The 27155-nt window shown below is 39.4% G+C and overlaps 5 protein-coding genes across 5 annotated transcripts; 3 read left to right on the top strand and 2 right to left on the bottom strand.

Moving 5' to 3' along the window:
- Positions 1-1839: 1839 nt before the first annotated feature.
- Positions 1840-3264, top strand: CBG02571 (the record flags this gene model as incomplete). Its single annotated transcript, XM_002630810.1, has 4 exons — positions 1840-2111; positions 2160-2314; positions 2370-2466; positions 3057-3264. 4 exons carry the CDS (start codon positions 1840-1842, stop codon positions 3262-3264), a joined length of 732 nt encoding a protein of 243 aa, XP_002630856.1.
- Positions 3265-3394: 130 nt separating this feature from the next.
- Positions 3395-7931, bottom strand: CBG02572 (the record flags this gene model as incomplete). The annotated part of the gene is made up of 9 exons (XM_002630811.1): positions 3395-4281; positions 4330-4673; positions 4720-4957; positions 5004-5474; positions 5522-6312; positions 6361-6588; positions 6638-7587; positions 7633-7737; positions 7821-7931. 9 exons carry the CDS (start codon positions 7929-7931, stop codon positions 3395-3397), a joined length of 4125 nt encoding a protein of 1374 aa, XP_002630857.1.
- Positions 7932-8352: 421 nt separating this feature from the next.
- CBG02573 lies at positions 8353-9909 on the top strand (the record flags this gene model as incomplete). The annotated part of the gene is made up of 5 exons (XM_002630812.1): positions 8353-8424; positions 8473-8583; positions 8632-8879; positions 8929-9779; positions 9836-9909. The coding sequence occupies 5 exons, from the start codon at positions 8353-8355 to the stop codon at positions 9907-9909; spliced, it is 1356 nt and encodes a 451-aa protein (XP_002630858.1).
- Positions 9910-10564: 655 nt separating this feature from the next.
- Cbr-rgs-3 lies at positions 10565-20780 on the top strand (the record flags this gene model as incomplete). The annotated part of the gene is made up of 5 exons (XM_002630813.1): positions 10565-10668; positions 16643-16772; positions 19670-19805; positions 19857-20322; positions 20525-20780. Coding segments are annotated over 5 exons (1092 nt in total), but the record flags the coding sequence as incomplete, so codon positions are not given.
- A 2185-nt stretch (positions 20781-22965) lies between these two features.
- Positions 22966-26071, bottom strand: CBG02575 (the record flags this gene model as incomplete). The annotated part of the gene is made up of 7 exons (XM_002630814.1): positions 22966-23067; positions 23116-23388; positions 23775-23859; positions 24533-24624; positions 24673-24753; positions 25437-25534; positions 25852-26071. The coding sequence occupies 7 exons, from the start codon at positions 26069-26071 to the stop codon at positions 22966-22968; spliced, it is 951 nt and encodes a 316-aa protein (XP_002630860.1).
- Between the last annotated feature and the right edge of the window lie 1084 nt (positions 26072-27155).

The following is a 27155-nucleotide window of genomic DNA, read 5'->3' as shown; positions in this document are numbered from 1 at the left end:
GAACCCTCCTATTCTTAGCTGTTCTCGGAGGGCCCCATTATTAGAGAGAATCTTCTAATAGAGGTACCCTTCTAATACGGGCTTTACAGTATTCAAAAATTAGAAAATATTCTGAAACTCACATAAAAAATTCGACATCTCCATCTTTCTCGTCATAAATTACTATCAAATCTTTGATAATTTCTTGCTTATCAATTTTCAATTTTCAGCTAACGTGCCTCCTTGTAATCAACCGCATGAAATTTGAGGGCCTGAAAGAAATCATTATTTATCATTGAAACATTTTAACAAAATCAAGGATTGTCTTTTGCCTCTACCTTCGCATTACTGTAGTCTGAAGAAATATCCAAATCAATGATAATATTCGCCTTCTCAGGAAATTCCTTCGTCAATTCTACCAATGACTCATTGCTTATACTTCCCACATGAACTATGAATCCAGTGAATTCTGTTGTTAATATCCTCTCCGTATATTCCCTAAATTCGTATAGTTTTAATTCGTCCAATAGGAAAATCCAATCATAAGATGAACAAGAAAATAAATCATGAAGGCTTCTATAGATACTGAATATTTCTTCAATTGACACATGATTGAGGTACATATCACCGTCTATTTCTTTTTGGTATCTGCAATAAAGAAGTTGAACCATCAGATCATCAGACCGTCCTCCAGAATTTTAGAGGGATATACAGTACCGATCAATAAGATATACAAAAACGTGTTTTTCACTTTATTTTTGGTCATTTTAACCCCTTTCCGGAGTCTGGAGCTCGGCTGTCAAGTTTCCGATCACTTTGAAAATTTTGGAAGGTGTAAAACAGACCTAGATTGAAAACTTTGCAGTCAATAAATTTTTTTAAAATAACTAGTTTTTCAGTTATTTCCTGATTTCTGGAGGACACCCGTTTCTTCATGTTTTCTGTACAAAAACGGTTCAAAAAGGTGTGTTCTTCAGAGATCAGCAAATAGCTGAGAAACTAGGCAATTTCGAAAAATTTATTGATAGCAAGGTTTTCAATTTAGGTTTGTTTTCCACCCTCCAATGTTTTCAAAGTGCTCGGAAACTTGAGAGTCAAGATCCAGATTCTGAAAATGGTCGAAATTACCGAAAATCAATTGAAAAATACGTTTTCGTATATCTTATTAACCTGTACATACCTATATATTATCATTTCCGTCAGGATTCCATTTCTCCAAAAAAATGACTTACCTATTCTGTAATTGCACCAACTGCGTTAACGGTTTTGTTTTATATCGTTTCGTTTTCTCAAACAAAACAGAAGGAAAACCATTTGAAGTTTTTATATCAATTTCAAGTGTGTCATTTCTCAATCTAATGTGAAATGCAATGATTCTGTATTTTCGCCTGCGCAGCAAAACTTCTATTTTGAAATAGCTCATTGAAAGTTTGATTCTAAAAATTTGAATTCTCATTAAAAAAATATTTTTCCAGTATCAAAAAATGGATTCCTCCAAACCAAACTCAAGCATTCGAGAGGCAAGGAATAAAAAAATCACATTTCAATAGGGGTCATTATGCTAATAACTTCTCGAAATACGACACCAGGAATTTTAAAAATTTAATTTTTCTTAAACCTGCTGATAAACGAACTTGTGCACAGTAATCAAATAACGCATCAAAAAGTTTTGTGGGCCGTAAACCGGCAAGTATGACACAACGGTACATCAAATTGATAAACACATTTCAACCTCCCGAAATGCTATAAACCGGTTGGCGACCGGTGACGGAATTTTATGATTCTGTTTCAGACTAAAAACTTCTTCTTCTTCTTCTTAAACCATTAAAAACCCCCAGAATTGACTTCCTATATGTAATAATGTCATTGCTCTCAATTTTAAGGCTTTCTTCCATTTCTGTAGTGGTAGCTCTAGATATAGATCTTGGACAAGATCTCGGTGGCCTTGTGAAGCAAACTGTAGCTGGAAACGAAGGAGTTCTTCATAACTGTAGTAATGATCAGGATCAAGTTCTTCAACAATGTTATATCAATATGTTCATATCCTATGGTTTGAATGTTACCAGTTTACCTCCTGCAAAAGATGACCATTCCGTAGTATCCGTTATGATGCCACCGGAATGTGTAGGTTAGTCAATCTCTATTGGCAAACATTGCACAACTTTTATATTTTCTTTCAGTAGCTACTCTGCTCTTCGTCATTGTCACACTGATGTCATAGATGATTGTCTCAATTACAATACTTTCAATGCAATTTTCGAACTAGAAGAAAATGCGGCGTACTACATTTCACAGACAGCATTCATGCAATTCTACTGTGATTATGGATCGGATTGTGAGTAATTAAATGACCAATTCGTTTTCAATAATCTAATTAACCCAATTTGCAGTTGTCACTTATTATGAATGCATGCAAGCAGTGAGCCTGAATGAATTGACAGATACAATCTACACGGAGTGCTCAGTTCTAGAAATCGGAAGTTGCGAGTAAGACACAATTGCTTACCGTAAGACCTGTAATAGAAGGGCCCCCAAACTTTTAATTTTGAGCCAATTTATTACGGTTCCTGTCAGAAATATCAAAAAGGTGTCAACTGGTAAGTTGTTTATCATAATATCCGAAATGTTTTGTCAGTTGACACATTTTTGATATCTTGCATAGGAGCTGAGAAAATCGAGCTCATACATTACAGTGTGGGGCCCTTCTATTACAGGTTTCAAGGTAAATCGTTCTGGTACAGAAAAAGCGAAGCTATGGAAGAGAAACACAGGCGGTCATGGCCGAAGGTCCCACAACGACAGCTACAATAACCAAAAAAATGTTTTTTTTTCTCGATTTTGGTGCGTTTTAAGTCAATTTTTCACTAGCGAAAATTTCAATCTTCTGACTTGTTTGTGGGAAAACAACAGAAAAATCGACGGAAATCAGTTGAAAAACGAGTAAATGAACATAGTTTCAGGTTACGCTAGTTGTCGTTGAGGTACCTTCGGCTAGGGTCACCGGGGTTTCTCGTCCATTCCTCCGATTTTTTGTATAAGAATAATAAAATATCATGGATGAATCGTTTCAATTTCAGCTCAGTCTCCAAAACAACGCAGTGCGAGCGTGCGGTAGTGAGGAAATCATGTGGTAAAGGAGGCGTCAAGTCGTACTGTCAATATCAGAAAATTCTTACTCTCATGACAGGCTGGAACTATTGCGAGTACATGCCGTGTATTAATTTGTCTGCAAATCTGAATGTAATCTCTCTTCTCATGTTCACCATTATCATGATTTTTGTTTGATCTCAATGATTGTTAAAGAAAATAAATTTATTCGAACTTCTATGGTACATGTGAAAGTTTTGACTAATGTTTGGAAGAATGAAAAGAAATAAATAAATGAAACCCGCTGTATATTTCACAAAAAAATGAATTAGAAAAGTCTGAAAGAGGCTCGATTCTTGATGAGAGCTAGATTCTTGAAATGGGTAGATAGATGATTCCATTCGAGATTTTCACAGATTTCCGCTAGCGACGTATCCACAGCCTGCGAGTCGGTGGCCGACGCCTTGAGCTCTTCTCCAGCCTTGTTTAGCAGCTTGGCACATCTCCCAAACTGTCCAAGAGCCGCAGCATGCTTCGAAGAAACGAGGGCGGCCTTTGAGTCGTCAGCCGACAACCAGATGAGAAGCTTCACGTAGAATTGACTTCCAGTCCAGTTCTCATCGATCTTCTTCAGCTCTTCAGCAACAACTGCATCAATCTGTTCAGCTTTTGACTTCAACTCTTCCTGGCCATCTGACTTCTTTGCAATAACTTCTCCCTGCTTTCCGCCAAAGATCAATGGTGTTACTCCGCCAAATCGGAGACTTGCTGGAATATTTTTCGAAGACCTGCGCATTTCCCGATCTTGTTCAAGGGATGCCAAAGTTTGCAAGGCGATAATTATCGCATTTTTTCGCTCGTTGAACATTGGGATCATCTTGGCACATTCTTTTCTTTGAGCTTCTGTTCCACCAGTCAACACAAGCCATTTCTCCACTGTCAACAGATCATCATCATGTTCCTGTTTGACGGAAAGGAACTGGAGAACTTCATTCGGCTTAGTGAGCTCGAGAATTTTCCCGCAGAGCTCAATAATTTTTTGCACGTTCTCATCGGTTTGATCAGCCAACTTTGTTTGCATGAGCTGCTTGACACGATTCGTGAGAAGTGGAAGATGATCAGGATACTTCTGAAGACACGTTTCGAAGAATTCCTTCGCAGTCTTCTCATCTGTCAGTTTTTGCACCCAGGAAACTTCCAAGTCACGAATGGCTTCTGAAAAAAAATTAATAATGATTTATCATTCATGTATTCAATTCTCACCAGTCATTTCGTCCTTCTGATTCTTCTCTTTCTTTACTGTAACCATCGATAGACCTTTTGCTGCGCGGGCCGAATATTCACTCAAGTAATAGACAACTTGTGATTTGTCAACAGCGCTCAAATCAGAATCCTTCAATGCCGAAAATGATCCAATAAGGAAACTTCCACTGGTTGGGACAATTCCTTTCGGCAACTTGTCATCTGATACACTCATAGCGTAAAGGGTCATCTCTTGGTTTGGAAGAAGAGCTTTTCCGGTGAACTTGCTTTCTTTCCCGAAAGTTGCGTCAGCGGCAGAAGCAGCGAGATCAACAGACACTTTACTTCCCAATTTGACACGAACTCTGGAAATTGATCTGGTTTCGAAAAGAACAGTATTAATCAACCTACAAAAGTGGAAGCTCTTTCATTCCTAGCAGAACTTGCTCATCTGGGTACCTGACTTGTGCTTGAATCGTGTATTCTCCTTTCTCGAGCTTTTGAGTCCATCTATCGGGATAAGAAGAAGCGGCACCGATATAGGACTTGTTGGCTCCAAAGATTTGGAAAAGAACGCAGTCGACTGAGGACTCGTACAAATACGGAGTCAAACCACCTAATTCGAGTTGAACTTCACTTGTCTTAGCAACTGAAACGAGGTACAGATTAAGAGTGTTGTTGAAATAAAATGGAACCTTTAAGCTGATAAGTGAGAAGGAGGCGGTTGATTTGGAGTCCAGATGTGAGGAACAGATCACGTGCGCCTAGTGGTTCTACCTTCGCTGACTGAGGCTTCAAAGACACAACCAAATTGGTAAGCGAAATCGCTGGAGCAACATCAATGCTCTTCGTCGGTGCTGCTTGAATACGAATCGGAGTGTTCGTTGATCCGTGTACAAGAGCAATGGAGCTTGGTTTCTGAACTCCGAAGAAATCGATCGTCATATCAACGTCGACTGTTGTCTTTCCACGAGACCAGGCACGGACGACGCAAGCTTCCAGTGTTTTTCCTCCTTTTACGGTTATCGATTTCGCCCATTCATTTCCAACTGGCCCTTGAATTTTTTGGGCCTCCGTGTTTCGTGAGCATTTGTCATCTTCTATGTAGACGGTGTGCAGTGTGAATCTGTCCATTTCATCCTTGTTTGTAGATTTCAAGGTGATTTCTGAAATGTATTAATTTTCAGGAGAGCAATAAGTAAAGTCAACTCACTTGCACTTGTAGCCCACGATGGGATTTGAACGAATCGTCGTTCAGGCGCACCAGACTTTCCAACGAGCTTGGAAGTGTATCGATCGACATCGACTGTCTCCGGGACAATGACGGACACTGGAATACGGAAGATCGGTCCGAGTGAGGGATCAGCCGTATCTATTCCAACAATTTCGGCATAGCTCGCTCCTTTTGGCGCCTTCGAAGCATCCACTGTCACTACAATCGGTCTCTCTTGTGCAACGACAAACATAGTTTGTGGATGAGACACCCATGGAGCTGTGGACTGCAGGATAACTTGTTTCTCGAATCCAATTGCCGTCAAATTGTTATCCTCTTGATGATTTTTAAAGATTGGCTCGATTCCAACGGTGAACTCTTGTGGACCATTCAATTTAGGTTCGCGAATGTAGATTCCTTTTGATTTCTTGCAATGATCAGCAACTTTCACTTCGAAATGAGTCAATCTTGATGGGAAAACTTTGTTTATGAGAATTTCAGAAAGTTTATCGAAAGCCGTCGCAATCTTGATCATTCCCTGTCCTTGCGAGAATGCGTCAACATTGGGAAGTGGAAAAGCGGTGTTCTCCAGAGCCATTCGAACAGTGTATGGTGTCCATTTCAGATCGAGTTGTTTCAATCCAGACAGCATACAAGCCACATTTCCAGCAGCATTTGGCGAGCTCATACTTGTTCCATTCATCATTTGCATGCTCTGGCGACAATACTGCGGGACACCGGCAAATGCAGCAGCCGGAGCAACAAGGCTGACTCCCAGCTTTCCATCTTGGCTGAAAGTTTGAAATTCGAAATCTGAATTAGTTCTGAGAGCAGCTCACCATGGTCCTCTTGAACTCCATGGATAAATGTTATTGTCGACTGGTTTATATACTCCGTAAAGGGTGTCAGCCGATTCAGAAGTCAAATAGGCGCCGATTCCAATGACTCCAGTCGTAGTTCCACCTGGAGCACCTACAGTAGACAAAGCTGGTCCCTGGTTTCCAGCAGAGCACACATAGATGACATCTTTTCTATCAATGAGTCTTCGTGCTTCTTCGACGACACGTCTGAAATTAACGTATTTTAAAATAGCATATAAAATCGCCTTGAACCTACCCAACATCTGGCAAATGTGTTCCTTCTCCAAACGACATGTTTATCACATCGACATTGAGTTCAGCGCACATGTTGAACGCTCTTGTCATCGCTTGCCCAGTTTCCATAGCCGCCAGACGATGGTCGCCAATGTTCAATGAAAGAATCTTGGCTCCTGGAGCAAGCCCGTTTTTCTGAGGATTATCGGGATAGTTGGCCGCGGCGATTCCAGCAACGTGACTTCCATGAGCACCAGATGGGACAACGATTTCAGTCAAGTTTCCATCTGGACTAACTCTGACAGTATAAACAACTGAATCCTTATCAGTGAGACACGCGTAGTCTCCAGTTTCTCTAAATGTTCCGAGTACATTGCACATTCCTAATCTTCCACGGAAGGAGGTATCGATACAAACTCTCCAAACGTCTCCATCATGCCATGTGATAACATCAGCGACTGGTCCAACATCGGATACCGAAGCCATCGATTTCAAAAAGTCAACTTTGCAAGCAAGATCTTCTCTTGTCCACTTGTCTGAAGTTTTCTCGCTTGTGCCTCCAACATCTTTCTCATGTGCCACTAATTCTTTCAAAGCTTCGGCAGCTGCGAGATTATGCGATGGTCCGACAACATCTTCCTTTCGCTCACTAACAACTCGACTCTTCACTCCTTTTGTGTACAACTCAAAAATCGGCTTTAATCCAACGTGATAGACGCCAGTCGGATTTGTCCATTTGTCTGGAATAGTTAGCTTTCGTCCGGAAATTCCTTCAATTGTTTTGTCTTTGACAGTTCTTGTTGCCGAAGTGTCCACATCGCCAGCTCCGGAACAATCGATTACATCGAACACTTTTCTTTCTCCAGTGGTTGTTACTTGCATTCCAGGAAGCGACGGATCAACGCCAGTATCCAAAATAGCAATCAGGATGTCTCGCCCATCATACGTCGGGTATTTTGTTAGGAACATTTCCTGAAAAAAACAGTGTCAAATCGAAGATAGTGGCTGGAGACAAACCTGTTCGGTATCAGTTTTGTTGAGTAGCAACGCATCCAAAGGTTGCTGGGGAACGATTTCGGGGGGTGTAGAACTCATCTTTAGCTTCGTAGCCACCTTCGGACGCTGGAAATCGAAGATCGGATAGAAATATTCCATAATGAGAGTTTGTTAGGTCAACGCTAGGGTTTATATAGTCGGCCACATACCAGTACGCACAACAACGGAGTTTTCTGGAATTGCTGAGTGGACAATGATCGAGTTGAGAAGCGACAAAATGATAAATAGCTAATTCGCTGCCCGTTTCTTATCACTATCATTTATGCGAACAAAATGATTCAAAATCTGTTTTAGGCGAGCGGTTATTGATCTGCTATTTCTCTAGTTCGCCTCTTTTATTTTTGCCCAAAGTTTTCTGCAAAACAGTCAAACGTCAGCTGTTGATAAAAACGAAAAGAGCTCGGAAACAAAGGTAGAAAAATCTATAGAAATGATGAGAAAGCAGGGTGAGTCAATAAGTCCGCGAGGAGTACACAGCCGACTGTGCTCTGCGGACGATGCGTACTCTAGGCCAGCGGCATTTTTTTAAATTATTTTTCATGCATGATCATGAAAAGTCCCTTTTTCCGGGATTGTTCTAATTTTAATCAAATTTTCACTTAGTTTGCACTGCAGTAAACTGAAATTCGGTTCAAAATAAAGTTTTTTAAAAACATTCTAATTGACTCTTCCGTTTCAGAAATGGCGGAAATTCTGGACCGAAGCTTCGCCACTCAGTTTCCCGAAGAACATGAAGGTATACTCGACATACAGGTTCGATATTAAACAATTTTCTTTTTTTCAAATTTAATGTTATTTCAGAATGCCTCTGCGAATTGCTGCAAATTTAATCGATGGGGAAGCATTGTTGCGGTTGGATGTACCGATGGAAGAGTTTTCGTTGTCGACTTCATCACGAAAAATTTGTCAAGGGTGAATAATCTGATTTCCATGCCGAAATTAGTGTTTTGTTTTTTTCAGACATTTCCTGCACACGCTTTACCAGTCACTTGCTTGTCATGGTCTCGAAACGGCCGGAAGTTGTTAACCAGTTCCTCCGATAACACGATAGCTGTTTTCGACGTTCTTACTGGAACCCTGCTCCATAGAATTCGTTTCACAAGTGCCGTTACATATGCCCAATTTCATCCCCGGGATGACAACAAAGCCATAATTCTTCAGTTAAACTACCTACCAACAGTTGAGCAGTTTTCGCCGAGAATGCAGAAGTATGCTAAATTATAATTGATAAACATGTAAAACTGTTCATTTTTTCAGAGTTTTGGTCAACGAGACACCTGGCAGTACAGATGAGACAGTCAGCGCAGTAGCTTACGACAGAAAAGGAAAATACATTATCGCGGGAACCGGAAAAGGAAGGCTCATCATTTACGACTCCGAAACACTTCGACACGTGGCTTGGTGCAAGCAAAATACCGTTCAACAGATCAGACAAATTATCGTCCCAATGAAGAGTCGTTTCATTATAACCAATACTCAAGATAGAGTGATTCGCACATATGAACTGGAAGATCTTATTCATCAAAAAGGTCAAGTTGTTGAAGCGAAATACAAAGTGTTAGATATGGTTAATAAAGCGGCCTGGAAGAACGTATGTACTGATAGCGATGGATTGTACGTTTGTGGAGCATCAACAAAAGCACACTCCCTTTACATATGGGAGAGTAACACCGGATCACTGATTAAGATTCTTCACGGGAACAAAGGCGAGGCTCTTATGGATGTTCAGTGGCACCCAACTCGACCGATAATATTGTCAGTTGCTCAAGGAGGCGTTTCATTGTGGACGCAAGCACGTGTTGAAAATTGGTCGGCGTTCGCACCAGAATTCCAAGAATTGGAGGAAAACGAAAAATACGTCGAGAAGGAAAGCGAATTCGATATGGAAGACGAAGATGCCGACGAAGATATGACAAACAAGAATCAAAATGATGAGGACGATTTTATTGATGTGATGAACGTGAGCCCTTCAGAATATTTGGCTAGCTCAGATGAAGAAGATTGTGACGTCATGAAGCCGGCTAGAAATTTGGAATCCGGTCCACTGTGGTATATTCCTGTTCCTCCAGAAATCGACAATCCTGAGACAGAAAAGAAGTTACCAGATGGTGAGCTCCACATTCCTAATTTCATTTCTTCAGTGAAAGAACTTATTTTTTTTCAGATATAACTCAACTAGATGATATTCTGGATCCCAAGTGGGTGGCGGCTTCAAAAGGACTGGATTTTCCTCAATAAATCAGTATTCTGATCTATGTAACGATCTCAACGTATATAATTGCTAAATGTTGAATTCAAACTCGATTGCTATAAATAAAATTATTTGGATCGAACAGCTATAAACATAAAAATAACATTCAAACATTCTAGTCTTCACAACTCTCTGATTCGCCCACTTTCTCATAGTCAAATAGCTCCACATCACTCAAAGCGTCAGTTAATAAAAAGCGGTGGTGTCTTGATGGAAAAAAATTTCCATGGTTACTCACACAATTTGTGGTGGTTGCCTTCCAGAAGGCGTCGGGAGTGAATTATCGGAGAAATGCGAGACCCAGACGCAAACGCAGATTCCCATCTGGATTTGACGCTTTCTTTTTTTATTTCTTCTGCTCCTTCAAACAAAAAAGGGCATAGCATTCAGTGTGCCCTCGTGTGGTTCCGTGTCTCTAGGACGGCGGGGGAGGATTCCTATCCGCAGATACAAAAAATAAAATTGGATTTTCGTCTGTGCCAGGTGACTATAGCTTGTGACTACCGTATATATATAAGATACAATCGAGAAAAAAAATATAAAAGGAATCAGAGGAAAGCAGAAGACTCGAAGAGAGAAGAATGCATTCAGCTTTCCTTATTCCCCTTCTTTCATTTAATTCTTTTCAGGAGTCATCGGAGCATGTGGCGGTCTTACAAAGCCGAAACTCCGGATTTCTCCGATGAAACGCAAGAAGTAGATCTGAATGTTCACGGATCGGATGGTTCGGATTCGGAACAAGAAGAGTGAGTTCAGATTTTTCACCACAGAAACCTTCAGAAAATTTTAAATTGCCGTATCTCCTCCAATAGAAGCCCACCCAAACCGTCAACTTTGAGCTATATTACATTGATTTCTATGCGAGATACCAAACATTTGTCAACTGATAAAACATTTATCATATTATTACCTATATTTTATCAGTTCACACATTATTGATATCTTTGACAGGAATCGAGATAATTGAGCTCTAAGTTTACGGTTTGGGTAGGCTTTTATTAGAGATAATAGGTGTATGGAAACCTCCATTTATGTTGTTAAAAATTTACTTAACTTGCATAGCTCTTGAGTAATGAGAAGAAAATGTTGTAGGTTGAAGCAAATGTTTATATACCGTTAATTTTCTTATAGAATGTCACCACTAACTTTAAACTTTAAGCCAATCTGTTATTGTGAAAATTATCAAAAGTGATCAGTATTTTTATTGTTATGATGAATATTTTGTCAGGCTATTAGATCATTTACGGCATACTGATTGACGGACAGATTCCGGGCCGGCGCTGGCCGGCTGGCCGACATTTGATAGCCGGGCCGGGCAAAGATCGTCGGCCCGGCTAAAGTATGACGGACCGGATCATAATACCGATTTCGAAATAATTTTTCTATATTCTTATCGGAGGTTATCGGAGGTCTATCATTTGGTATGGTATTTTCGCATTTGAAAAAAGTTCTGAAACTTCAAAATAATTTCAGAATTTTTTGTTAAAAGTATTTCTCAACGTCACTCCGTTTCTAGGAAGCTTTTGATTTGGCAAAAATGTGTTTTTGTTTTGAATTGACCTCGATAATTTTTTGAAAAAACAGAAAAAAAATACTGGAAAGGGTCGAAACAGTCTGGAAGAGATATTAAGAGATAACATTTAACGTTCCTGTAAGCAAATTCAGAAGTCTAACTCCCTCTTTCGTGTAGATGAGAATTCTAACTTGCAAACCTTGATGATTCAGTTAATGATCAGTGAGATATGAAGATTTGTTTCAACCACCTGTGCTTGCTCAAGTGCATTGAATATTTTTAATTCACAAGTAATGCTTGTCTTCAGATTCTCGTTATCATCGCTTGAAGTTATTCAGTTTTTTCGAATATGTATGAAATTTCAAAACCAGATTCTAGAAACATTAATAATAGTGATCGGCCACTTCAGCTCTTTTTTGATAAAATTTTTCAGTATAAAAGATAACACTCTTTAATTTCAGTGAGAGCTTTCAACTCCCGTATTTCCTTTAATAGAAGCATACCCAAGCCACCCACTCTGAGCTCAGTTACCTCGATTCCTGTGAAAGATATCAAAAAGTGATCAACTGATAAATTATTTATCATAATATCAAAAATATTTTATCAGTTGACAACATTTTGATATCTTCCACAGGGATCAATATAATTGAGCTCAAAATGACAGTTCGGGTGGGCAGTATTTCTAGTTGCAACTAAAACTTCTAGACCCCCTAGTCAGTGATGTTTGTTTTTGCTTACAAACTTGTTTTCCATGAAACTTGACTAATAACTCCTCCTCATCTTCGTCATGATTCTAGACTCAATTATTTGGAACTTGGCTTTCTTGATGAATATCGCTCACATCCTTTTTCTAATTAGTTCCTCATAATGTTTGTTATCATATCTCACCTTCTGGAATCATGTGTTTTCATTCATTCATCACAAGAGGTCCCCCCATCAGGAGCCTACTCCCCTATCAACGTCAGTCCAAGTTTGTTATTTGGCAATTCCGAAAACCAACTTGACAACAGTTATTTTCGTCTCTCACAATTCCTATTTTTAGTCGCTCTTCTTTTTCGCAATGTCCCACTTCTCATTATATATTGTTATCATCTTTTCTTTTTCGAGCTCTTTCAAACACATAGTTAGTGACGCGAGCAGCTTTTCGTATCCTTTCCAAATTGATATATGTGTGTGTGTGTGAGCTTTGAAAAAATCAATAGATACGGTAGGAGATAAGAAAGCCTCAAATCTACAGTACTTTTATTTTATGTTCGAAAACTAAATTTCACTGAATTGAGCTATATCCCAGAGACATCAGCTTGAATTACGCGTAGAAAAAGAACATTTGACTCGGCATGTATCATATCTAATCCATCTAAACGATCTGAAATTCTTGTGACGTCGTCGGCATCATAACTGAACCTAGTTCCGAGCCACCTTTCAAGTAAATAGGAGGATTAAAAAATGACCGATTGAAAGATGATGCCATTTACGGGGCGGCTCAGTTCGCTTGAAGACGTCGTGCGTTTTGATGCGGAAATAGGTTTTGAATATGTGGGTAATGAGCGGGCTGGTGATAAGCCACGTCGTCTTAGATGACGTTTATGCTGACGAAATGTGAAATTTTTAAAAAAAGGAGGAGGAGCTTATATTCTAGATTTTGAACACTTCACCTTTTTTATAGTTGCTAGGTGTTGACACATTAAAAATTTGTCTAGACTAGTGAATAGTACAATTATTTTCTCTGAACTTTTTCTATTTCAGATTTTTCGAATTTCGAATCTTCTGTAAACTCTCATCCTTATCAATCTATCAATTGAATGAGACGAGGATTTGAACTACCGCGCGGTGAGAGGCCGCTGGCCGACAGTGGTTTTTTTACGTATCGGAGATGTTTTACGTACTCGAGATAAACATTCGGAAAATGCCACCTAAAAAACCGGCTTGCCGCGGTGGCCTAGGTTTCTCACTGCGCGGGAACTCAAATCCTCGTCCCCATTTGCCATCTTTCTTAAAATTTTCGGTTTTCGGGGATTTCGGATTTTTACAAAAATTCTTTCGCAATAATATTAGGAAATTACATAACTTTAAAAACATTTCAATGCAAAAGAAATTTTAGGTTGGAGTCCCTCCTTGGAGGGGCCAATTAGAAGAGATCTTGGAGCATTGACGTCAACGATTTTGCAAACTTTTTCGGGAAAAAGTCACCGTATTCTCAAAATTATACACCAAGGCTCCGCCCTTTTCTTTATTTTTACTCCGCCCAAACACTTTTCCAACTTTGTACAAACACGCACACAATGTGCTGCTGCTCCAAAAAGCGTCTTCTCTTTCATCTCCATCCCAACCACACAGCTATTCATTTATTTAGCTTTATCTTTTCCGCATCTCTTCTTTCTCTTTTCTAGCTCCTCTTCTTCTTCCATTATCATCACTGACACAAAGACTAATCACCCATATACACACACCGTACGGCGGAAACCACGCCTTCATTTGAAGCGCAAAACTAAGAGAAAAGCGAAGAAAATAGAAGTTGAAAAACAACAATTTGTCATCAGTTCCCCTTATCTGTTTCTTTTGTCACTCTGTTACTTTTTTTCGTCTCTTCTCAACCTGCTCTTTTATTTATACAGTGAAACTGTCGAGTGATAATCCCCCCATACCAACTGTGAAGCTCATCGGAACCACCACCAGGACTAGATCAACATCTAAGGATATCAAAACCAGAAAAAAATCTGGAAAGTGTAGTAGATCCCTCTCTCCTTGCGCTCTCTTCAACGATCTCATCATTGAGCCCACAGTTCGTCACTTCTCAGATCTCAATATTCGGCGCTCCGGGAGCAAGAACGATATCGCGAAGCAACGCGACGAGTTCTATGACATATCATCGGAAGATGATACGAATGAACTCCATGTTCCGGGAGGGTGAGTGTATCATTTTAAGCGTAAATAATTGATCATGATGGCATAGTTTCGCATCATATAAACATCACATGAGCACAAAATGCACCCATAAATAGATTTCAACCGTATGGCGCATTGGTGCCTATGATGATAATAGCGCAGTCATCCGAGTTCATCAGCTGTTTCATATAGGTCTTTCTCATTAAAAATATTTATTATTTTTTGAATTACATTCCGGTTCCATGAGTTTACTGTCCGCTTCTAGAAGACCACTTCCTTGATCTCTCATGGGTGCCTGAGAGGTTACAGTTACTGTAGTTCAAAACATTAGTAGTCTGTAGTCAGTTGTATTCAGTTTTCTAAGACAAAAACACCACAAGAGGTTTTTTGTTGTTCTATAAAACTAACTCTCACATCATCGCGATGTTTATCATAAGATTTTCACCGTATTCAAAGTTGAAAACAGTTATTCTGACTTGCTTGTCGGTTTGCTTGAAGAATCTCCAGGGATCTGATTCCTTTGCAGTAGATGGCACACATTTCTAAGTTGCCATGAGTATATTTCTGCCCTAGGAGCTCACTATCAGAATCAGCTTTAAACTAATTCAGTTATGAACACCAATTAGAACAAAAAGGCAGTCTCTGAAAATTTCGACAAAAAACTACCGTATTTCCTCAAAAAATAGCCCACCCAAACCGTCATTTTTGAACTCAATTGCTTCGATTCCTGTAAAAGATATCAAGCATTTGGCAACCGATAAAATATTGGCAATGATATGATAAGAAATTCATCAATTGACATATTTCTGATATCTTTTACAGGAATCGAGATAATTGAGCTCAAAGTTCACGGGTTGGGTGGGCTGCTGTTAGAAGAAACACGGTATACTAAAATCGTTCTCTTAACGAAACCCAATTTCAAGTTTTCTTTGTACTGGTTCTAGTTTGCACCCAGTGGCCCACATAATTTATTTCGAAATGTGTTTCCCTATTTGAACTTTCATGATTTTCGGAAGGGGTCACATGAGTCCTCTGAATGCACATTTTGTCATTTGAATCCCTGCCGTTGCCATGGTGACAATTTGGTTGTTATTTGAAAATTTTGTTGAAGACACAAGTTTAGTGTTTTTTGTTGATAAGAGAAAACTAGGGAATTCAAAAAAGAAATCATCAAAAAATTCGAAGTCTGGGAACACCGCAAAACTAGAAATGGAGATTTAGTCTTACAGTAATCTTTGAATAGAAGGGCTTCAACAGTTTCAAATTTGACCCAATTTATGACGGTTCCTAAGCAGTATGCGGATAAGTTATCAACTGACAACATGTTTATTATAATGTCAAAACGTTCTGTCAGTTTATCACTGTAAAACATTTATATCAGGACGGAAGATAAATTGGGTAAACGTTGATATCTTGGCGGCGTTCTACTAGGTTTTACGGTGATTCGAGACTACGGGTTCCATTTAGGGTCATCCGCCCCGGTGGCTCAAAACTCGCCGTTGGGCCTACGGAGAGCCGCTGCTGCTAGGGGAGGCTTGTGACCCATTTTTCCACTGGCCCAAATAAAAACCTATTTGGGACCTTTATATAAAAGTGTAATATCAAAGATCTACGAATATCAAGTCTACTGTAAACTAAAAAATAATTCTAATCTGTCTGATCATGGACTATAAAAATTTATGTGGGAGTTCAACAAAACACACTTTCATCAAAGTCTTCTTGATCATTTTATAAATAGTTTTTGTAGTGGCAGTAAGCTACAAAGATTGTTTGATAAAAGTGAACCCGATAGAAGGATCAAATCTCTAAAGGAGAATGGTAGAGGAATGGTCTAGGGGTCTTGGTTGTTTTTTTGGAATAAAATACCGTACAGACTGTAATAGAACGACCCCCTAATTTTCAGCTTTTAGTCAGTTTATTTCGGTTGCAGTAATAGATATAAAAAATTAATCAACCGACAAAGGATGTTTGATATTATGATAAACATTTTTCAGTTGAACGTTTTTTGATATCGCTTACAGGAACCGAGATAACGTGGCTCAAGCATTCTAGCACAGTGTTTACGGTATGTGAGCTGTTGGAAAGAAAATATGAGCTGTGTTTTCAAAACTGTCCACAACGATTGGTCGAGGAAAATTCAAAAATTAAACTGAAATTTGATCTACATTGTAGTACTATTAGTTTGCAATGCAATGAATTCTACAATACGATAGTATCCAAAATTTTTGTGAATCAACCCAGAAAATTAATTTTTTCATTAGCTAATTGGTAATTCAGGAGGATTTCCTAAAACATTCCCTGATAACGGTCTCCTTTTTCAGACGCAAGTCCCGTTCTGCTTCTGTAACATCCGCGAGCTCTGTCCCAGAAGCCCCAGTCACCCTTCGTGTACCTACAACCAAATCCAATGCCACGTCTCCAACTCCATCCACCGGATCCAACAACTTCTTCGTGAGTTTCACCAATCCCACACCTCCGGAATTGCATGTTGTTTTTGATCCCATCATAATTCAATTCATCGTCGGCTCCAATCCAATTTTGTTTCTCTCACGCCTTGAGAGCCGGACACGAGTCACCGTCTCCATGATTACATACACTATTTCGTCCCTACTTTCTCCGAGATTCAACGATGGCGTCGTCCAGAAAGGCACCTGCACATATGAAGTCGTTATCGTCGTCTTCGTCTTTTTCTTGGCTCAGTCTTGTTTTCCGTCTTACCTTTTTTCATTCAAGACTATGGAAAACCATCCAGTTTCATTTTCTGATTTTTTCCCCTTCACAGAGCATGACTTTCTTTCTTTATTTGCCATTTTTAGCTTTGAAATTTCAACTAATGCACCATAACAACCTTTGTTGAAAACACCCACTTACTCGTTGGTCAGTTGGAATTAAAAACGCCAAAAATCGGGATGTTTATCTGAAATTTGATAACCGAAAAGTCAAAAACAAAAACTACCTAATTATAAGCTCCATTCATGGAAAACACCCAAGCATGACTTCAGCTAAAAAATCCTACTGTAGGTTGCGTTGATGTGATACGTCGTCGATGGGTAGTCCAGTGAGGGTTCTATCTCTGGGATGCCGATCAGTGTCATAATTCGATATACTGTAGCAGACGAAAATCCACCTGGGTTTATCTTGAGAGTTTAATCTTCTTCGGAATGTGTTAAACAACTCAAATTCTAAGAAGGGTCAAGAAATCAGGTGTCTGGCTTGTGGAAGAAGAGAGAGGACACGATACTCTCATCTTTTGTGCTCTCATCTATGAGTATACGAGCAAACTATCGGGCGAGATCATCAAGGTTCTTTTAAGCCCATAAGTTGAAGATTATAATATCTCATTTTTGCGGTTGGAGTCTGGCTTAACGTTATGAAAACTTTGGGTTTTTGCCAATATTTTGAAAGAGAATTGCTCAAAAAATTTCAGCTTTTTCGTCATTATTTACGGATGGCGCAGGACTAATGTTCGTACTAGCATAAAATTTGAGTGAAGCGGTGTACTATTCTCAAATTTAGTGCGAAAGTTTGAATAATTGAGCAGTAAATCAAACAGATTTCAATTATTTCATCAAGCTGAAGCTGAGTTATCGCTTGTCAAAGTTGCTTCATTTCATGAAAATCACAGCGGCGTGCAAGAAAAAATTCATTTTTGGACACTCATGACTTGAGGTATTGCTCTGAAAATTTCAGTACCCTTGAATCAAACGTAAAATCATATTTCTACCAATTTTCGTGCTTCCAATGTACTTACCTTTGAAGATATATCCTTTTTTATCAGTCCGGGTAGTTGTGCACTCTGTAGAGCAAATTCAGTCCGACCGTGGGAAATCCTCCTGAAACAAGCGCTTCATCATCTTTCTGAATTTGAAGATTTATCCGGATCAAATCCGGATCAAATGTCAAGCAGTTTTTGAAATCGCTTTCCATGCTTCCAGGACCGGATGGATGCTTTTCTTCGTTTGTGTCTCACATTACAGGACAACGTCTACCGAGAAAACCTCTTTCTCATTGAATTGGCTGATTTCCAACCTTTTCAGTAGTCCTCCATATTTCACCGAAACATCACATCTTTGACAATCCGACGTCACTTTCTCATGAGAAAAAATCCAATCGTACTTCCTTATGGAAAACAAACCCCACAATCTGGAAATAATTTCTATCGCTTCTGAGTCCTCGAAAGTTCCCCTTCTTGCTTCCTGGTTCTTTTTTGAATATTCGAATCTCGAACAAAGTAGATAAAATCTGATTGTACTTTATTGTCATCTTGATGTTATTCTATGGCTCTGGTCAGAATATATCTTGTTGAAATCACCACTTTTGGTTTGTTGAGTCATGGTTCCTGTTACCTGTGTTCAATCTCAATCTGGTCGATCTTCGCCACTGCTCGGTGTAGGTCTAGACAAGATAATGACTTCCTTTTTTCCCAAAAGCAGTCTATTCATTAGAGATCTACAAGGAACTGTTCCTCGTCCTGCTTCCTGGTTCATCCCAAAGATAACCATACTATATTTAAACTCACAATCAGCACTTTAGGACGGAAAAACAATCAAAATTGTACTATACACTTATCAAAACTTGAATAACAAAACATTATAATTTCCCTTCTCAGAAGCACATGACAAGGTGTTGCAATTAGAGGTGCCAGTTGAATCGAGAGAACTGAAAACAAGGAGAAGTGAAACGAAAGAGAGACTTCTTCCCTTCTCCTCTCTTCTTACTCTCCTTTCCCTTCTTCTTCTTCTTTTACTCCAAATAAAAATTATCATATTCGACGAGTGAAAGCTAGAAGACTCGTCGCCCCGAGCAACGCATTCTTATCTGCCTTCTCGCTCTCTTAGTCTCACGAAAGTTTCTCCGTTACCTTCGGCGTCGCTTCCGACGAGTTATGAGCAGAACGCGAACGTCTAGTAGCCCCGATCCGCAGCTAGTCCTCATGAATAAGCTCGTTCGGCAGATGACAGTGAGCAATGTGGGGCATGTGGATCCAAATAAACCGGTAGGTGATAACATCATAATTTATATTCATCTGAAGATATAATCCAGAAGACACGCCTTCCTCCTTTTCTTCTTTTTGAATAATCACCTGCCTATTGTGGCTTGAATAGAATCTTCCATACAGCAGCTCTTCTCACTTAATCCTTTCGGATTCCATCATGTCTTCTTTCCCTTCACCACTTTTCTCTCCAAAACTTTTACTTTCAATCTATTAGCTAGCTCTCCTATGTCACGAAGCATGTTGAAAAAGATGCCATCTTCGGTTTGTGGATGTTTTTTGCTCAGTTCTTCTAGTGTGCACAATACTTCGGTGTTCCACTTGAGAACTCTAAACTAAATCAGCACATTTTTAGATCGCCGGAATGTTTGACGGAAAGGAACGATCGAATCGCGAAGCCCCGCCGATGCCATCGACGGAAGGTGTCGAGTATCCACGTGCTGCAAGCTGGGCGGCTGGTAATTGCACCAATGTTCTCAACGATGACAAAGGTATTGTGATAGATTTTCAGATGTATTCAATAACAACAAAAAAAAATTCAGGGAAACAGCTTTTCCGTGTTTTCTTGTTCCAATCTCTCGCTGAAGAAAATCTGGGATTCCTCGAGGCAATGGAGCGTCTCAAAAAGATGAAGAACGGAGACGAGAAGGTTCAATTTGCCAAGGATACCTTGAACACCTACCAAGGATCCATCAACTTGTCTTCTGGATCCATGAAGGCGTTGCGCAACGCTATCAACACCGAAACTCTCGATCCGGAAGAAATGGGACCGGCAATCAAAGAGGTCAAAAGACTTTTGGAGAACGATCAGTTCCCACGTTTCCGTCGTTCGGAACTTTATCTTCAATACTTGGAGGAACTTCTTCCACGCTCCTATGCTGAGAAGTGGGCTCAAAGCTTCGAGGGTCTCCTCAACAATCATGTCGGACGCCATCATTTCCGTCTCTTCTTGCGTTCAATTCACGCGGAAGAGAATCTCCGCTTCTGGGAAGCTGTTGTCGAGTTTCGGTAAGAGAGAAAGAGGGATTAGTTGACTCATTGCACTTTTCTATTTTGATATTTTATATGCACTTTTAGTAGGCATGCAGTATCACATCATTAGTGAAAGAGCGGCAACAACTTTTTCGAAAGAATATGTCTCGTAATTATCAGGTGTATTGCTAGCTCATGGCTTTCAAAATGTCTAAATTTCACAAAATCAAAACTTCAGATCAACTCGCCACAAGGCCAGCGCCATGAACAATCTCGGACGTGTTATCCTTAACACTTACTTGGCTGAAGGAACTGCCAACGAGGTGTTCCTTCCATTCGGAGTGCGTCAAGTGATCGAACGTCGCATCCAGGACAACAACATCGATATCACTCTCTTCGATGAGGCCATCAAACACGTCGAGCAGGTCCTCCGTAACGATCCATACGTTCGCTTCTTGCAGAGCGCCCAATACAACACACTTTTGGGCAAACTTAACTATTAAAGAGTCCATTCATTCCCCAATCTATATTCTTTTATATTGATGTAACATAATACTTTTTGATGCACTTTAAAAAAATTCTTTTATTGATCTCGAACTAACTTTAACCCACAAGACTATGAATGTATCAGTCTTCTTTCTGAATTTTTTACTCTCCCAAATCAGTTTCTTACTTTAAAAAAACTTCCCAATTTCTTACTTTCGCCGAATTCCAATAAATCACAATAAATATATTTTCTGTATTCTGTGTCCCATGCTTTTTTGAATACTCCGCTTGTGATCTCTTTCCGACCCTTCGATTTCAACACTAGTATCCTTTTCCTTTCCCTTCCGTTCCTTTTCGTCCCTGTTAGCTGTCCCATCCTGTACAACACATCTGTTCGTTTTCCCTATGTTTCCTGAATAAAATGGCTTTTAAAAGTTCTTCGATTCTTTGAATGATCCTATCCTGAATGCTTCTTGTCAAAGTTTGGAAGCATGGTGAACACTTAAAATAAATCTACAGTAATACGGGGACTGATGGAAGCGCCTAATTGTGAACAAAAAATATTTTTTCGCTTGTATGTAACTTCTGATCAAAAGTCTAGGAGTTTCGGACGACTAATGACCAGGTTCTGGTCGAAACCAAAAACGGCTGTAGAGCGGGACATTATCAGATTTCGGTAGAAATTTGAAAGTTGCAGTACTACTAGGTCAAAACCTTGTCATGAGTTTGTCGGAATTTGGTCAGCTTTAGCGGTGTTATCCGGAATCTAACCAAAATCCTACCAAAAGTTGATGATGACACCCGAGTTAGTGTTTATTGTCAAGATCTGGTCAAGAACACAGTGAACACTTACAATTAGGTCTAGGAGAGTTCTAAGGTAACACCAAACTCGATTCAGGCACATAAAAAACACAATAAAACTAGTACGATGTGACATTCAAGACAAGTTTCTCGGGAGGAAACTTCTAGGCGATGGGTCGGTCTTTTTGACCAGAAGTTACCAGCTGATGACCAAGTTATTAAAAGTTATAGACATTGAAGAACTCTAACCAAATTAATGCATCGATTCCAAATATTCAAGTTTTGTCGTTTTCCGGATTTGACGGAAACGAAATTATGCCGGAAGTTTATCAAAAACAATCCATGGTCAGTGTATAATTATTTTAAGTTTGATCTTAAAGATTCAAGTAATCTTAAATTCAAGTAAATTTTATAGTTTACTAAAAGTGAAAAGTATTTTTAAGATTAAATTTTTAAAGCTTCAAACTTGCGTCTATCTGTTTCATTGAATTTCAGGCAAGATCCATCCTATTCCCTATGCATTGTTCACAATTTCGAACGGGAATGTGTGGAAATTTCGCTAAGAAAATCCCAGAAAACGAAGTTAGCTTAATTTTATCGTCTCTCAAATTCAATCGACAACTACTTTCTCTTCAATCTTCCACTTCTTCTCCTTCTTCCATATTCTCGTAGTAACTAGACGAACGTCTATGCAACGAATTAGTGGCGCAATCAGGCGAACGGATGGGGGAGCACTTCAAGAGAAAGCGGATTAGATGACAGACGGGCGGTTGAGAGTAGTATGTATGTGATTGCAATTAGAGTCTTCTCTATGGAATGCTCTTTGAATGCAGCATTAGGATTTGCACTGCTTTCTCAAAGTTATTTTGTCAAATGTGACCTTCTCGAAAAACAAAAGTTTCAAGAGTCCCCCTACTACTAGTCGGTTTCTTTTCCTTTTCCGGACCCTCATAAATCATGATTTTGCTATCTGTGGCTTTTCGGGTCCCCTGAGTGTTATCGACCTTCTTCTTCTTTTTGATACTTTTTCTGGTTTCTACTAGTATTGAAGCAACACAATCTTTATTTGCAAATAGTAGAAAAATGAAACTTTAAAATAAAAACTATCGGGTGAACACTTCGCCACCTGAATGCATGAGGAGAGATTCAATTCACAAATAAATTCTAGAACTTTTGTAGAGGAAAGAGACGGTATAGAAAATGCATCGAAAAACCGATCATGGCAAATGTGGGAGAAAGGAGATAAGAAGAACCGGAAAAGATTGTACAACAACGGATTGCTAATTTTACAAAAAAAAAGAGGGGGAGATGACTACTGTAGATACCGTATTCTTGCAACATTTCATATAAGACATTGCTCTATGAGAGCTACAAAAAATACACAATGGGAGATCAAATAGCCAGTTCGAAAGTGCATTCCATTTTTGGAATGATGAATTCTTTCCGTTGAAGGCGTGCTCGATCGACCATTTCTCGGAGTTCCTCGGAGCGCATCTGAAATTCAACTATTTTCCAATACATATCTGGTAATATTAGACATACCTGCAACTCATGGATCTGCTGATCAAGCTCATGAAGGAATTCGTCTCTTGCCAACTCATCATCTGTCATCTCTTTGAAATTCCTTCGTGGCGAGACCCTATGATAATTCTCGGAGAATGGTTGAGCATAAACTGGGGATGCGGGACGATACGTTCTGTTTCTGACTACCATTGGACCAGTGGCTGATGTCCATGGTTCAGAGTAAATTGGAGATTCAGCTCTTTCGTGTTTAGGACTTGGAGTTGGACAGACAGAGTGATAAGAAGACGCACTCTGAAAATGGATCATTGTATGCATACTTGTAAACCGGGCCCTGCCATATTTTCTTTCAGAATTATTATCTTTAAAGCACATAATTTAGATACGATAGAACTCAACGAGCACTACAAAATGATATTTTTGTAAAACTGTATCTTATCTATGGATAAAGTTTTAGGCAAAAAAAAACAAGCAGGGCTCAATCCGGTCCGGTTCAGCCGCTTAATGGCTTATAACTTTGTTCATAGACAAGTTACAGTTTCCCAAACAGTATAATGTTGTAATGCTCGTCGAGTTCCATCATGTCTGATTCAGTTGGTCCAAAAATAATCATTCTAAAAGAAATTATCGCAGTTCCCGGTTCACAAATATGATCGCAGGTCCTGGTATGATTCTCTCACCATTAGTTCGTGATATATATTATTTCCATTGTCATAATGTTTCTGCCAATCTGCACTATTCGACCAGACCATTGAAGTGTCGGGACTGGAAAATGAGGGTTTTGAAGTGTACTCGAAAGTGTTGCGCCACCACAATAGGACACATTCTGATGATGAACGTTTTCTTGTGTGTGGCCGCCAACAACAATAATAATAAACTAAATTCGAAATTCCCCTAGACTGTGTAGTTTGTAATTGTGCCGTATTCATGTCATTTCCAAAGATGGACTTATTACGAAAAGCGAGATAAATCGGGAAAAGAGAAGAGATTGAAAGATTTGATAAATGAGTGTGTTCACATTGTGTGACGGGTGTTCGGGATGGGAGAGGATGAGCTTACAAACTCGTGGTGCTCCCTCGAGTGTTGGGTCCCCTCTCTTTTTGAGATTTATAAGATTTTGAATGCGTTGAGATAGAGATGGATTAGAAGTGAAAACGTTTCGCAACGAAAACACTGACTCATGGCTAAACATTAAAAAGGGCTTCCCATGTTTCTAATTTCTGTTCATTTCGGGTGTCATCTGTCGATCACATTACCAGGAGGCGCTGGTAAGTCAACACCCCGTTAGCTTCCTCTTGTCCCTATAGCGATAATTACATAATGAATGTTTGTTTTGCAGCACAATTAATGTCAAGGATTAAGAGGAGGAAAAGGGGGAAAATAGGGAGAATCAAGATAAATGCTCGGAACATTTTTGGGTTCTGGGATTTCACAGTACCTGGAATCATGAGATGCGTATCCTGAACTGCACATACTAGTATCCGGACTGACAACACAAAGCGCCGGAGCTCTCTTCTTTCCACTTGACTCCTGAAAAATTTCATTTTCCCTTAAAAATCCTCGAATACCCAAACTGACAAAATTTGTGGTTCTTCCCATGCTGCTTGTCATGCTCTCCCACATTTTGTTCTCCCCTATCCATGGATTGGTGCGAATTCTCTGAAAAAAAGTGCCATCTGTTTATTGTTATGAGCCACCATCAACATTCCCACCCCCGTCATCATCAGGTTCTAGAGTTTTTGAGTGTTTATATTTATAAAAATCAGAGTGCAGATAATGAAGAAAAGCGGAAAAAGATGCCGAGTAAGTAAAGAATTTGCATATCGCACTCTTGCATCTTTTTATATCGTTTTTGGGTCCCGTCTCTTTCGCTTCGTTTTCCTCAGAAGACATAATCGGGTTACGAGTCGACTGACGACGACTGTGTGTATGTGATGGAATTAGATGCGGTGCGGAGGAGCCAAGAAAAAGGATTATGCACATTTGGAGAAAGGGAAAAAGCGTGGATCGGTTATATATGAAATATAACTTTTTGTAACTTTATTTTGAGAACTTTGAACTTTCAGAATCAGTTTTTGGGACTACCCTCTAATTCAATTACCCCTTCTCTGCAACTTTTTTTCGTTTTCCATGAGGTTCCATTTCCCCCAAAAAAAGTAAAAAGTAGAAAGTTTAGCAAAAAGTCGAAAGGGAAAAGCCACAAAAAGCTTGGACAGCTATCAAGTGAATAATTCATCAACTCTTACAACTTTTCCCCTCTATTCTTCTCCAACCAGTTAGAAGTTTTCGAAAAAGAAAAATGCATTGCCCTTTTCCCTTTCAGAATACATTGAAAAACTTACATTTCGTCTCGGAAACGATCCATTACTGGAACTGGAAGATGTTGACACTATCATTGGAGGAGGCATCGATATCGGTGGCGGTGGGAACGCGATGCTTACTGCAAACAAACCATCATTTGAGAGCAAAAGTTGTAGGTTACGTGTTCTCTAGTTTTTGATTCAATCGGAGAAAGTTTTTTGATGATTTGAGTACATAACACTTGTTTTATCATGGGATCAAGATGAATGGTAAATCAAAAGATCTCAAAGGGAGAAAGGAGAAAAAGAGAAAAAGATTACTGTTTGGTTGGACTTGTGTATTTGACCATGTTCTTTGAACAACTTATGAAATCATTCGAGATACTTCAAAGGATCACTAAAACAATGTGCCTTATGTTCTCGAATCAAAAGCATTCCAGGGCAAAAATAGACGTACCTGGTAGTGGTTTAAGCTCATCTCTGGAATGCCGAACGACACTATGAGAGGCGGCTCTTGTAGGCTGAGCAATTCGTTTCGAAGACATAGGTACAACGGAAGGAGACGAAGCCTTCCGAGGATCGTCTGGCTGTCGAGAATGATTTCGACGGCGCCGTGAAATGCGACGTGACTGACGTCCGAGTGTCAGCTGGTCGAACCAACTTTGAATTCTTTGCATTTAAACTGAAAAAGAGGAAAAACTAAGAACTAGAAGAAATGTGAGGAATGAGGAAAAAAGAAAAAGAAAGAAAGAGAAGAAAATTGAAATTGGCTGAAATTTTTGTAAAATTGTTCTTAAGAATCATAAGAAGAATAACCAAGATCCATGGATCATGGAAAATAAATGTTTATATCTCATGGATAAAAAGAAGTAGACATGTCATAAAAATATGTATACACTTTGAGAAGAACAGTAGTCCCCTCCCTTGCTAGTAGTGCTTCGCAATGCGCGAAAGTGGGGGAGGAGCCCTGAAGAAAAGAGGGGCGGAGCTTCAAAGGGACGTGCTCTCTCGGGCAGCGCCTCAAGTCATTAAAGTGTGGAGAGAGCATGTAGATGATGGAAACGAATACAAGGTACGGATTAATTTGGAGAAGTGAGAGGAGGGAAGAAGAAAAAGAACGCGTTGGTATTAGAAAAAGAAGTAGAAGAATGAAGAATTGAAAGAGGCAAGAAAAGTAGAATCATGATGAAGCATAAAGAATATCTGAAAAACGAACAACTTCAGAAAGGTCGTCGTAGTCGTATCTTTTTCGTTTTTCAGAGAATCATTCATTTTCAAGATAAGAATCAGCGTCTGAAACCGGTTAAGAGAGATGTTCTTCTGATTGAGAAAAGATATTCAGGGATTCAGCAGGGCGTGTGTTACTTTCTGAAAAACGTTGCGGAGGAACAAACGATCGTGATAGGAGAATAGGAAGGAGGAAGAATACGTAATACATTAGAAAAGGAAGAAATCAAATTGGAAAACGAGGAAGAGAGGATTACTAGAATGGAATAAAGTATGAAACTAGGCCAGGAAGCCAAAAAGTTTTCTTCCCGGAAGTTTCGAATGGAATCTCGCCGGTATTATGCTAGTACATAAAGTTGGAACTGTGGAAGAGAAATGCCGGCATCTTTTGGCTTCTTTCATTAAGTTAGTGCGTATCCAGGGGGTCTGCCAGAAATAACGAAAAAAAAAACAGGAAAAATGAAATTTTACGCTGAACAGAGCAACAGAGTCTTGTGTTTCTTGTTTTTCTGGTTTTTCCTTCACTAATTTTGT

The sequence above is a fragment of the Caenorhabditis briggsae genome (assembly GCF_000004555.2).
Source record: "Caenorhabditis briggsae complete genome, chrII, whole genome shotgun sequence".
Classification (NCBI taxonomy): Eukaryota; Metazoa; Nematoda; class Chromadorea; order Rhabditida; family Rhabditidae; genus Caenorhabditis; species Caenorhabditis briggsae.
This window is presented reverse-complemented; position numbering and strand designations above follow the sequence as displayed.